This window comes from Phalangium opilio, unplaced genomic scaffold, assembly GCF_054372755.1.
Source record: "Phalangium opilio isolate 3A_F unplaced genomic scaffold, DU_Popi_V2 ptg000079l_1, whole genome shotgun sequence".
Classification (NCBI taxonomy): Eukaryota; Metazoa; Arthropoda; class Arachnida; order Opiliones; family Phalangiidae; genus Phalangium; species Phalangium opilio.
In genome coordinates this window covers 6,834,788-6,847,704 of record NW_028324187.1, presented here as the reverse complement: position 1 = coordinate 6,847,704, position 12,917 = coordinate 6,834,788, and the positions used below count along the sequence as shown (strand labels likewise).

The following is a 12,917-nucleotide window of genomic DNA, read 5'->3' as shown; positions in this document are numbered from 1 at the left end:
TCTCAAGGTTGGTTGGGACGGAGATGAACTCTTAGCGTTTGTCTCTTAAAACTTTAGTAGACTAATCTCTCTGTGAAGCAAATGAGAGGATTTTGAGCGAAGCAAAACCGATTCATGTTCCTTTTTAACTAGCGTATGGTTATGTTCTTATAAAACTCACTCCCATGGAACAAATTGTCAAACGTTCTCTCATCTATATTTTATTTTTCATATATTCCATGTTTCTCTATAGAACCGATGTTTGTCCAAAACTTTACCAAAGGTTAATGCATTTTAACCGCGTAAAAACATAGCTAGAATATCTATCCCTTTTTCCTTCTGTACTATAGATTTTTGAATATCGTATCATGTAACGCGAATATTCTCAAATGATTGAATTTTGTCCGAAAAAATGGGGCCACGCTGTACGATTGAATAACTTCGTTTCAAAAACCGTTTATAATGACGTCACGTAAAAGGGGGCCGAATGCCCTGAATAGAAAAATAGTCTTCCCTCAAAATATGACAAAATCGTAAATTTCCCTAAAAAAGTCCATTATATCAAAAGTAAATAGATATAAGGGAAAGTGTTCAGGATATACTGGAGAGGTTAAGGTAATCAACCATAGTGCAATGCACGATGTTTACGACTCGAAATCTCTTAGATCAACCAATCAGAGCTCCATTTTAACAATAATTTGCTTCACTTCAATGATATTATAATAATGAATTACATTTCGTATAGTGCTACACATGGTGGTGGTAAATGAAATTAAATTTTTGTAAAAAAATTAAAAATCAGCACATGAGTGAGTTGGCTCTGAGGCATCGTATCATCTTCCTTGACACTTTCTACTCCTCATATTTGCTATTGGTATTAGGGGTAATCCATTTCTGATAGAATTACATATCTACTAATGCTCTTTAACTATTTGATTGCAATTAATACTAGTGGGATTAGCTAAACACGTCCTGGGTGAGAGTCGGCTTTGACAAGATCTTTTAGGAGGCATTAAAAAAAATGGGGACTGCCATTGAGGGACTCGACCTATTCATTGAATCTTGAAAAGCACCCTCGACGACGTCTCTACCTTAATCCCTATAGGGGACGTTCATAAAATACGTAAAGAGTTTTGCCACCCATAAATTCTTTTTAACACAAGTGGTTTTTCAGCTTATTTGTGCCCGACGTAGCTCGTGAATTGAGCCTTAATTTTTAGCTTGAAAATACTTGATCACGTTGTCGGTCTAATTTTATAGAAAGAGGGGAGTTTAACCTTATGCAACTTGCCTAGGATTATTATTTTAACTCTTAATATAATAATAGATTTATTCTATTCCTAAATGCATTAAAATTAGGACTTCATTTAAAACAGTCGTTATATCACAAACTACAGTAAATTTTTAATGATGTTTTTATCGACAAAAGTGTAGTTTTCTACTAAGAGGCGTGGTTTATTTTGAACATTAGAAGTTACTCTAGAAAAATTTGTTTGATATATCTCGCGCTACCTAAGAGATATTAGGCCTAATTTCACCTCGCGCCCTAAACTAAATTTTCAATCTTGTGACGTAATAGATAGAGCCTTTTCAAAAAGGTGGGAGCCGCAGTGTCGTCTGCATGATCTAGGGTTAAAACCCAACATTGATAAGACGGATGTGGACACAAAGACATTAGAAAGGGCTTCAACGTTACCAGTCCTGCTCCAAATTTGCATATTCCTTATTGTTTGACGCCATATCTTTGTTGTCAACATACAATATCAATGTTTAGTCTTAAGAAAACAATATGGTCAACACGCCATACTCTATTTTACCTCTGACATTTTGGAAAAAGGTGTATTTGTGAACGGTCCCTTCTTTTATCTCTCTCTGACGATGTTTGCTTAGCTATCGCTACTACCTACTTCTTTTGAAGTTGAACAACTTAGTGGCGAGTTAAAAGGACTATCTGCTTATCACTCGGTTTAATACCGCCCTTATTCCATCCGTGAATCGCAAATATTTGTCACTACCCCTGAACAAACTTGTTCCTTTTTATTTGCGATTTATCCCTGTACTTTGCGTTTCCTGGTAGCCGGAAATAGCTGGTCTTAGGGGGTCGCGCAGTTACTAAGCCTATTTAGGATACCTAGTTCATATTACATTAATATCTACTTAAATATAATTGAATTAATTTAAAAGGAATATTATGGGGAAGATGCCATTTAGGGGCAATGACTCCCATGTATTTCCTATGGGCCCCTGTAGAAATGTTTATCACGCAATATACCTCTGCTTTGGGAGAAGCCACCGACCAGGGGCCATAGAAAATACATTAGCTTGTAAAAATGTCTTAAATATTTTAAAATGAGGTTGTTAATTTTTAGAAGTGATTTGGTACAGTTCAGCCAATGAAACGCGAGGTAGTAGGAGCTGGTAGTTTAAGTCCTTCCCCTTATGTTCAATCAGATATTATAATGGGGTCTATGGCTTCCTAAAGATTCAGGGTAGAACAAATATATTTATAACTACTTTTATAGATAGTGGAAATTGAATTTAAGGTAACAGAAAACATAACTTCCTGTTTAAAACCTAAATGAAAATTTAAAGTTTATTTGCCTAAGGCGTAAAGTAGAGATAAGAAGATAGTAAACAAGTTACCTTATTTCTTCAAAGAGTTCTAATGTGATGAAAAATTTAATAATAGGTTCAGCCGTTCTTAGAATTGAAAGGGAAGGCAAGGAGTATCACTATAGATTGGATGATTATTTTTTTTCCATCCTAGGGCTGAAAGGTTTATCTATCAGTTGAACAGTGTTTCAGTGTACGGGATTTATTGTAGCAGGGGTTTTTTGGGGTCCACGCCCGAGGGTCGCGTGTCCTCCAACTGTTATACGCGACTCGGGTCCAACTACGTTAAATGGTTCTTTGGTACTCTCTATGGTAGGCGAGCCAATGATAATGTTTCTACGCTAAACTTAAAATGGAGATAGAGATAGGCAAACCGTCCTTTGATGGGGGTACAGAGGCAACGTTATGAATATACAAATGTCCCTCTCCATTATCGACTCGGGTCATACAGTCACTGTGACGCATGATACTTTACACGGTACAATACACGTAAATTAAAAATGGTTTTTGTTTTCTGTATGGACATCATTGATTTTAATATTTTTGCGGCTAAGTACAATTACTGACAAAATCGACGCGAAAGTCGCTGGCGATCTAGAGTCTAGACTTGTCGCTAACAAAGGTTTCGACGGTCTGTATATAACCAAACTTTTGGTTTTAATGCTTCCTGTGCAAAAACACATCGAAAAACCATCTAATGGTACCCAAATAACTTGGTAATTTAGTGAAAAGTCTGGGTTAAAATAGAGTCCGGTGTGTTGACCACCTAGTTGACTACAAAGACTTAGATTAAGATATCGCCTGAAACAATACGGACTTCATCCAAATTTGGTAACTTGGACTGGTAACTTTGAAGCCCTATTTAACGTCTTTGGAATGAACATACCGGATGTTCCATTCTAACCCTATTTATCAAGCAGACGATAGTACCTAGGGTCCAAAACGCTTACGAACATCTATACTATTCTATTATCACTTCGTTCAAACGTGTCATGATTACAAGCTAGGGTCCTTTTTCCATTGATTCGAAGCCGAGTTGCTTCTTCTGTATGGCTAGAATTGGACTGTAAGAATCGCGACTGGGAGACACGGGCCTTGGCGTTCTGCGGCATCGATCCGGGCCTTTTTGGTAGCCCGAATAGAAACTCCAGTAAAGAAAAGAGATTTCGTGGCGGCATAAAGAAAATGCTAAAGAGACGAGAAACCCGAAAGCAAAACCAAGAGAAAAAAAATCTCGCAAATTATAGCTAGGCTCTTTTAAAAAGATCCTTCAGAATTATAATTCTCGTCTCATCATAAGTTCGTAATAACAGCTTCAATAAGTTAGGCAGACGTAATTAGAGATGTGACATTTACTCACGATACCATGAAATGGCAAAGATTTTTCGGTAATTTATAGTGGTTTGTTTAATGAGTAACAGTTGTAATCTAGCCAAGCATCCTAAATACTGAAGAAGTAACCATTCGTTCACCATGGTTTATGAACTTGTAATTTTCAGCGGTACTTGGTAAATTACTGACACATCTCTAATTGTAATGTATATGATCAGGGATAATATTTTACATAATCCTGCATTTGTTAATAATTCGTTTTAGCAAGATTCAGAGATATGGGTCAAATTCCCCATTATTTTCTTAGAAAAACCTAAATTAGCGGTATTCGACAAATTATGGGTAATTTACAGCTACATTCCATAAATTATGAGTAACTTATAGCTGTATTCAACAAACTTTGGGTAATTTACTGCTGTATTCGATACATTATGGGTAACTTATAGCTTAATTCAACAAATTATACGTAATTTACGGCTGTATTCAACAAATTATACGTAATTTACGGCTGTATTCAACAAATTATACGTAATTTACTGCTGTATTCGACAAATTATGGGTAACTTATAGCTGTATTCAACAAATTATACGTAATTTACCGCTGTATTCGACAAATTATGGGTAATTTACAGCTGTATTCGACAAATTATGGGTAACTTACTGCTGTACTCGTTAAATTATAGGTCATTCACAGCGATATAAGTAAATAACTAAATAACTAACATATATAATTGTTTATATTTCACTGAGCTAATTAGTCAAATTATATATTTATGATTCCAAATTAAATAAATACCCTAACTGTATTAAATGTAGGTTACGTATATTTCTCGATGCCTTACTTCCGTCCGTTGTAAGGGTGCTGGTTCTATTTTTGGTCAAACCCGCTTAGCATTAAAAAAAAGCAGAAAAAAGAGAAAGTTCAGAAAGAATAAGTTGTATACATACTTCGTAATATGTTTACGATCCCTCATCTGTAGCCCTTAAGAGAAGAGTATGTTTATTTTCTCTCTCCACACTCTCAATTTTTTGGTGAAAAATTAAATTCTTCTTTCAACAAGAATATTACAGTACGTTGGAAAGAAAATCGTGGCGTACAACTCGTTCGTACATATAAGAACACGAGTCCCTCTTAAAGTTCTTTCAAATAAGTCAGAATTTGTGACCACTCTTTTTCTCGCGTTAAAATTTATTTCGTCTCTCTCCGATCGCCCTCTTTCTAAAATAAATGCTTCAGCAGCAGTTGACAAAGATATATAAAATACCTTTCAAATAATTGACCCGTGAAATTCTTTTCTCACTTTTTTTTTCTAAAAGCTTAGGTAACTCGTGTGGAAAATATTGCTCGCTTTCGGACTTAAAAATGGCTGAACTACATTATTTACTGGGTGTTTTTGTGTTACGTCTTTAACACCTTTGTTGTTAAATTTAGAGACACGTTTTTTTTTTATTCAAATCCAAAAACGGCGTTACTAACTAGAATCGTTAATTTATTTCTGTTATGTACGAAGTTCGAAAACACCTACTGGTAATTACTAACTACGAGTCTAAAGCTATAATATTCAAACGCGTAAATTATATTAAATTACGTATTTAATCAGATCAGACCTTTATTAAGTCGAAACTGTTTATCAAAACCATTCTGGGAGTCTCTCGGTTCTATAGGCCAAAGCTTATACGACGCGTTAAAACTATACACTTACGGAACAGAACAGCGGCAGTCCAGGTTGGGAAACTTTGCGTATTTCGAGGTATGTCCGTGTGGTTGGTAATCTTCGTACATTTTTTTTATTATAAACGAAGAAAAAGGCTTAGTTTGCCACTTTTTTTACAAGACAGGGAGAGGCTCGCGTATTTTTACTGGGGTATTTGTTATTGGACAACGCGGCGGTCTTCCATCGACGTAGCGGTTCTCACCCGCCTTCTCTAGGGTTACTAAAGAAGAGCTCTGCGCCTGTTATAAGCATAGTTTTGCTGAATCCTTGAGAGACGCGATAGAGTAGGGCTAGAGGACACGCGTCCCAGCAGCGCGTTTTCCAAAGATTAAACCTTTCCAGGCCCGTTCCGTCCGTCTTTCCTCCTATTGCACAGGACGGAGACTACTTAAGCGTAGTCCTCAAGACAAAACGCGACACGGTTGAGACCAGTCTTGTTTGTGCTCCACGACAATAGGGCTTGTTAAGTGCTGCGATGTCGCACCATTTAAAAATAGAACCTAGTTCTCGTTAATTAGCTTAGGAGGCATTGTTGAAGTTTTCGTATCGGACAACCCCACCAAAACGCTACTGAGGATGCTGGGAAGACTTCGTTGCCTTAGATGGCTGTACAGATGCAAGGTATTAGGTATGGAGATAGTTTACTCCATCTCATCTCGGTAGTCAAAGCAAGGGGGTTGATCCATCACTGTCTCTGCGCACAATCAAGAAATAAAACGTCTACAGCGCAGGCGCGATTCAAGGTTGCGTTTTACCCCCCACGTCTTTCCCTCTTAGTTACACCAATAGTCAGCCCCAACTTAGTTTCCGTCACAGCAGTCAAAACTTAAACCGAATGTTTTGTTCTGATGACGAGTAGCTATTCTACGATCATTGCGCTCGGCTACCCTCTCTCGCTCTCTCTCTCTAACTCACGACTAGTTTCTCCCCCTCCCTGGTTTCTCCCGCTCGGAGTTGCGCCTTAAATCGATAATCGGAATCGGGTCGCTCGATTTTTCGTCATTTCAACGCGCTGGACCTAGATTCTGTGCCTGAGGGAGAGACCCTTAGAAAGGAAAGGAGCCTAAAAGAGAGGGGCATCCCTTAATCTAAGAAGGGTTCTTTACAAATGTCTCTCAATTGCGCAGAGTTTTCTACTACAGCCAAACCCCCCACCCCATCCCCTCCTTTTTCCATCCAAAACATTGCGCAGTGTACCTTTACTTTTGCGTCCCGCCCACTCTCTCCGTAATTGTAATAATGTCCCTGCCGTATTAACTTCCAAGGAATGCTTAAATCACCGATTAAACATACCTCAATGGAGATTTTTCTACTATTCAATCCTTTATTAGTAATTTCATGTGTTTGTAGAAAAATATATATTAATTTCAAATAGTAAAAGATAATTTAATTAGCCATAAAAGTAGGGTTAATAATTAATATTTAATTCTTTTTAGTTACCTTAATGCCAAATAATAAATATAGTTATTATATGTCTATCTATAATATTAAACACTACGCGAGACCAGACTTAGAAATAAGGATAATTTTTAAACTAGTCCTTAGGACCAGTGACCCCCCCCCCTAGTGTCCTAAATAATAAACTGGTCTCCGGAGTGGTCCCAGCCTTTGTTCTCCTATAGATTTTCAATTAATAAACTGGTCCCGAGGACCAGTAACCCCCACTTTTTGAATTAAAAAACTAGTCCAAGCAATTAATAAACTGGTTTTGGACCAGTGGACGTGTGCTATTTCTAAATCTGCGCGAGACTAGACTTTCGGACTACTAGTACCACCTGACGGACTTTACCGGCGTCTACTTTAAAAATAGGCTTAACGACTTTTTAACTTAATTAATTATATCGTCTCTAATTCTATAAATAGACAGATGTCTTTGAACTTTTAAATTAATTATATGCTTATTCTGAAAGAATTTATAAAAGAAATCAACCATGACCCTTGAACTCATAGTTAATTTACTTCTGTGGCATCTTATAATGGATTTCGTTAATTTAAATTCCTTTTAAATTATTGAAATAAAACCAAAATATTCAGAGTAAAAAGTCACTGTTCTTTATTCAAAAAACCATACAATTTCTTACAATGTATCAAAAATTCCAATAATTTTTTTTTAATATCAAATTCAAAATGATACAAATCAAATCAAATCAGTTCTTTATTATTTGCTGTCAATGATTTTAAGGGGCGTTTCGGTTCTTAAAATTCCTTTATCATACAGCAAAGAAACGAGTTCCAACTATTAATTAAAAAAATTAAAGAAAGACGCGGTTAATTACCAAAAGTTCTTAAGCCTTGGCAAGGAAAAAACTAGTTCATAATAATAATAATAAAGGCTTTGTTCTTAAGCCTTGGCAAGGAAAAAACTAGTTCATATTAAGTTCTTAAGCCTTGGCAAGGAAAAAACTAGTTCATATTAAGTTCTTAAGCCTTGGCAAGGAAAAAACTAGTTCATATTAAGTTCTTAAGCCTTGGCAAGGAAAAAACTAGTTCATATTAAGTTCTTAAGCCTTGGCAAGGAAAAAACTAGTTCATATTAAGTTCTTAAGCCTTGGCAAGGAAAAATCAGTTAATATTAATAATACCTTTTCTCTTTCATGTGACAAAGGCAAGTCTTCAACATTGATATAATCAGGATAGGTATGAAGTAGGGCTTCAACCGCGGGCGCTAACTCGGCACCAACTTCGATGTACTGTTCCTCAGCTTCCATGAAAACCCTGGAATTTTCCATGCTATGGTACAGACGAACTTCATCTTCTTCCATGACTAATCTGATGGTACTTGGGTTCAATAAACGGATGGAAGAATTCAAGGCCAAACTCTCTCGTTGTAAAATGCCATTGTTATGCCAGTTTTCGCCATTTCCATGAATACTGCTTAGTTTTTCTTCTTTAGATAATTTAGGGGGAAGAGCTTCGTGGAGGAACTTTTTGCCCATTTGATCAGCGGCCGCGTCAATTGGTAAGTGTTCCATCAGTTTGCCAAATAAATTGCGGATTCGCATAAGGAACGCGTCTCTTTCTGCACATTCCTAGTTCGCGAAAAAAATGTCGCGAGTATTAGAACGCGTCGAATTATGGCGGGTAATACTCGGACGCGTCCATTTATGGCGGGGAGTACTCGGACGCGTCCATTTATGGCGGGGAATACTCGGACGCGTCCATTTATGGCGGGGAATACTCGGACGCGTCCATTTATGGCGGGGAGTACTCGGACGCGTCCATTTATGGCGGGGAATACTCGGACGCGTCCATTTATGGCGGGGAATACTCGGACGCGTCCATTTATGGCGGGGAATACTCGGACGCGTCCATTTATGGCGGGGAGTACTCGGACGCGTCTAATTATGGCGGGGAGTACTCGGAGGCGTCTAATTATGGCGGGGAGTACTCGGAGGCGTCGAATTATGGCGGGAAATACTCGGAAGCGTCTAATTATGGCGGGAAAAACCGGTACGCGTCTAATTATGGCGGGAAAAACCGGTACGCGTCTAATTATTGCGTGGAATACTCGGACGCGTCTAATTATGGTGGGAAAAACCGGTACGCGTCTAATTATGGCGGGAAATACTCGGACGCGTCCATTAATGGCGGGAAATACTCGGACGCGTCCATTAATGGCTGGAAAAACCGGTACGCGTCTAATTATGGCAGGTAATACTCGTACGCGTCCATTTATGGCAGGTAATACTCGGACGCGTCCATTTATGGCAGGTAATACTCGGAGGCGTCCATTAATGGCGGAAAATACTCGGAGGCGTTCATTAATGGCGGAAAATACTCGGAGGCGTCCGTTTATGGCGGGGAGTACTCGGACGCGTCCATAAATGGCGGAAAATACTCGGAGGCGTCCATTTATTAGGGGGAATATCACCTAAAGTACTAAAACGCCACCACAAAATTAAACTCACTTGATCATTATGCGCGACTCCCATATAATTCAAGTATCCAACTGGCAATGATCTCCTAAATTCGACGTCATCCCTCATGGCGTTATTTAGAGCTTGAGGAATTAACTTCTCCAACAAATCACCCCATGAATTTTTTTGGTAAGTTGAAAGGGTTACATGTAGAGAATGAATTTCTTCATTGGCTTTTGCCTGTCAGAGAAAAAAAGACCAAAATTAAAAGAAACAACTTAATTAAATTAAATTAAAATAAATAAATTATAACTAACTTGATGAATGAAACCCCTTGGAAAATAAAGCAAGTCTCCGGGTGTCAGTTCCACCGTTAAAATGGGTTCTCCAATCTCTTCCTGTTTGAAATTATTACTAGAAAACCTCGGTAATTCTTCAGAAATGTTTCTAAATTAATTAATAATTGTCTCTTAATTAATTTTTAATTTAATCACTTTTTAATTGGGGATTTAATTAGTTTTGTACCGTGGAGCGTAAACATTCCATAATTTTTTTCCTTCTAGCTGCAAAACAAAGGCTTCAATATCATCGTAATGTGGGGCAAAACCTTGAGTCCCTTTTGGAGTCAAATAACTTTAAAACAAAATTAAATTAATTTAATTAATTAATTTAGTGTGAATTAATTACATTTTTGTAATAAATTATTTTAATTGATATCAAAAGTTAACTTTAATTAAAGAAAACTGCAACTGCAACTGAAAAATTGCATTGAAAGATGTATTAAAAAAATTTTAAATTAATTACATATTTGCTCCGACAAAACTTCCAAAATAATCTTGAAGCATTGAATTAATTTTCCAAATTCCTGGACTGTGAGTTTGGGGACTTAACATGCGAATTGAACATCCATTCTAAATAATTAATCATTAATTTCTAATTTAATATTATTTCTTTGTGTTCTTTCAGGATACAGGGTTGCCACGGAATTTTCAGAACCAAATTCCCTGACTTTTCCAGGTTTTCCCTGACCTTTTCAGCCCATTTTAAAATTCCCTGACTCTTCCCTGACCTTTTCAGCCCATTTTAAAATTCCCTGACTCTTCCCTGACCTTTTCAGCCCATTTTAAAATTCCCTGACTCTTCCCTGACCTTTTCAGCCCATTTTAAAATTCCCTGACTCTTCCCTGACCTTTTCAGCCCATTTTAAAATTCCCTGACTCTTCCATGACCTTTTCAGCCCATTTTAAAATTCCCTGACTCTTCCCTGACCTTTTCAGCCCATTTTAAAATTCCCTGACTCTTCCATGACCTTTTCAGCCCATTTTAAAATTCCCTGACTCTTCCCTGACCTTTTCAGCCCATTTTAAAATTCCCTGACTCTTCCATGACCTTTTCAGCCCATTTTAAAATTCCCTGACTCTTCCATGACCTTTTCAGCCCATTTTAAAATTCCCTGACTCTTCCCTGACCTTTTCAGCCCATTTTAAAATTCCCTGACTCTTCCCTGACCTTTTCGGCCCATTTTAAAATTCCCAGACTTTTGCAGGTTTTCCCTGACTCTTCCCTGACCTTTACGGCCCATTTTAAAATTCCCTGACTCTTCCCTGACCTTTTCAGCCCATTTTAAAATTCCCAGACTTTTGCAGGTTTTCCCTGACTCTTCCCTGACCTTTTCAGCCCATTTTAAAATTCCCTTACTCTTCCCTGACCTTTTCAGCCCATTTTAAAATTCCCTGACTTTTCCCTGACCTTTTCAGGCCATTTTAAAATTCCCTGACTTCTGCAGGTTTTCCCTGACCCGTGGCAACCCTGGGATAGAGAAGACAAACTTGAAAATAATCCCAAATGAGAGCGGAATAAGCTCTTCCAACTGGGTTTAACGTTTTTCTTTCTCCGTCTGTATAACTAGTTACGTCAAGATGTTTACCAAATTCAATATTTTCCTTAAATTAAAATGTTTTACATTAAAATTATTTAGTTTTTATCTCAAAAATACTAATTATTTTTTAGTTTAATTAATTAACTTTTCTTAGAATTTGGTCCATTTCATTGCACGAGAAAACTCCCTTATAATAAGCGGGATTATGTCTTTTAATTAAAAAAGGTTTCTTTTCCCAAACATCCCTAAAACACGCAAAAATAATTGCCAAATTGCAATAAACATTGACTGGCAATTGGCCTTATTCCTGATCAACGCCACCGAGGCGTAGCGGCGACTTTTGGAACTATAATAATACGGTAGCCAATTACAGGTGGCGCTGGAGTCGATGGACTCTGATGGAGATCTGTTATTTTCTATGTTTTGATTATTACCGCTTCAACTTCAAAAAACATGTTTTAACTAATTATTATTAACCTAATAATCTCGAAATAGACCAAAATCGAATGAAAACTTACTCCGAAAGTCTTATTTCATAATATTAGACAGAATAAGAAAGATAAAATCAACTTTTAATACTTTTGAAACCATATCGCTTGTTAAGCCTTGGCTATTCACATGATTCAGAAAGATCAACAAAACATAGAAAATAACAGATCTCCATCAGAGTCCATCGACTCCACCACCACCTGTAATTGGCTATCGTATTATTATAGTTCCAAAAGTCACCGCTACGCCTCGGTGGCGTTGATCAGGAATAAGGCCAATTGGCAAATCTTTTAATTAAGAAATATATAATACGTGAAAAATTGTTTTGGTGTAACTGGATGAATCAACCATTCAAAGCATTTTGCACCACAATCGGGTAGTTTGGTAAAATTTGAATCTGATTGTACAAGAGTCGTATCTGAATCGGAAAGAGGTCTTGGAATATTCATTCCCATTTTCTTTCTGCGTTTTATCATATTTAATTGCGCAATTTCCTGCTGAGTGAAGGAAGAAGGTCTCTTTTTGTTTCCATTCATCATTAAACCTAATTGACGCGCCATGGCAGGGTCAACATTAGATTCTCCCTGGACCCCAGGTAAGGGTACTGCAATTTCTTCTAATGCAGTTTTATTAGCTTTCTACATTAAATTTTGCAATTACAATTAACTGAAGGTATAAATAATTATGGTTATTATTAATATTATTTGTTTGTTTTTTTCATACAAAAGGTTTAGTTTTCTTCTTTTTATCTTTGTTATTTATGATTGGTGCATCCTAATTGTTTTTATCTTATTAATTTCGTTATATTTTAATTAGTTTAGACTTTGTCTACTTACGGAATTTTTTATCATCTTATTTAACTTGTAAGAAGTAATTTTTTTAGCCAAATCCATTTCGTAAGACAATATTTAACTTACTAAAAACTTAATTTCGATTCAGCCTAACGATTTTATTTTTAAACTACTGTATGGGAGCGTCTGCAGCGGGATAGACTGCGTACTGAGACAATAACCGAAAAAACCGGTTCTAAACTAGCCGATACTTACAGACAAC

General features: G+C 36.9%; 2 protein-coding genes across 4 annotated transcripts in view; both read right to left on the bottom strand.

The window, feature by feature from the left end:
• The window catches only part of Nckx30C (solute carrier family 24 member Nckx30C), a 31,518-nt gene extending 25,237 nt beyond the window's left edge, over positions 1 to 6,281 (bottom strand). For 2 of the 3 annotated variants that reach the window (XM_089846100.1, XM_089846102.1), the window contains exon 1: positions 4,873 to 6,281. The gene's annotated coding sequence lies outside the window, so the exon portion shown is untranslated. The remainder of the gene's footprint in view (positions 1 to 4,872) is intronic. The other variant, XM_089846101.1, reaches the window with a different exon arrangement.
• Positions 6,282 to 7,668: 1,387 nt separating this feature from the next.
• LOC149654524 (ribosomal oxygenase 1-like) lies at positions 7,669 to 12,840 on the bottom strand. The gene is made up of 11 exons (XM_089846103.1): positions 12,701 to 12,840; positions 12,588 to 12,638; positions 12,177 to 12,502; positions 11,521 to 11,620; positions 11,326 to 11,439; positions 10,301 to 10,407; positions 10,022 to 10,129; positions 9,814 to 9,943; positions 9,548 to 9,736; positions 8,222 to 8,668; positions 7,669 to 7,875 (listed from the first exon to the last, which is right to left on the bottom strand). The coding sequence occupies exons 1-11, from the start codon at positions 12,755 to 12,757 to the stop codon at positions 7,798 to 7,800; spliced, it is 1,707 nt and encodes a 568-aa protein (XP_089702229.1). The 5' UTR covers positions 12,758 to 12,840; the 3' UTR covers positions 7,669 to 7,797.
• Between the last annotated feature and the right edge of the window lie 77 nt (positions 12,841 to 12,917).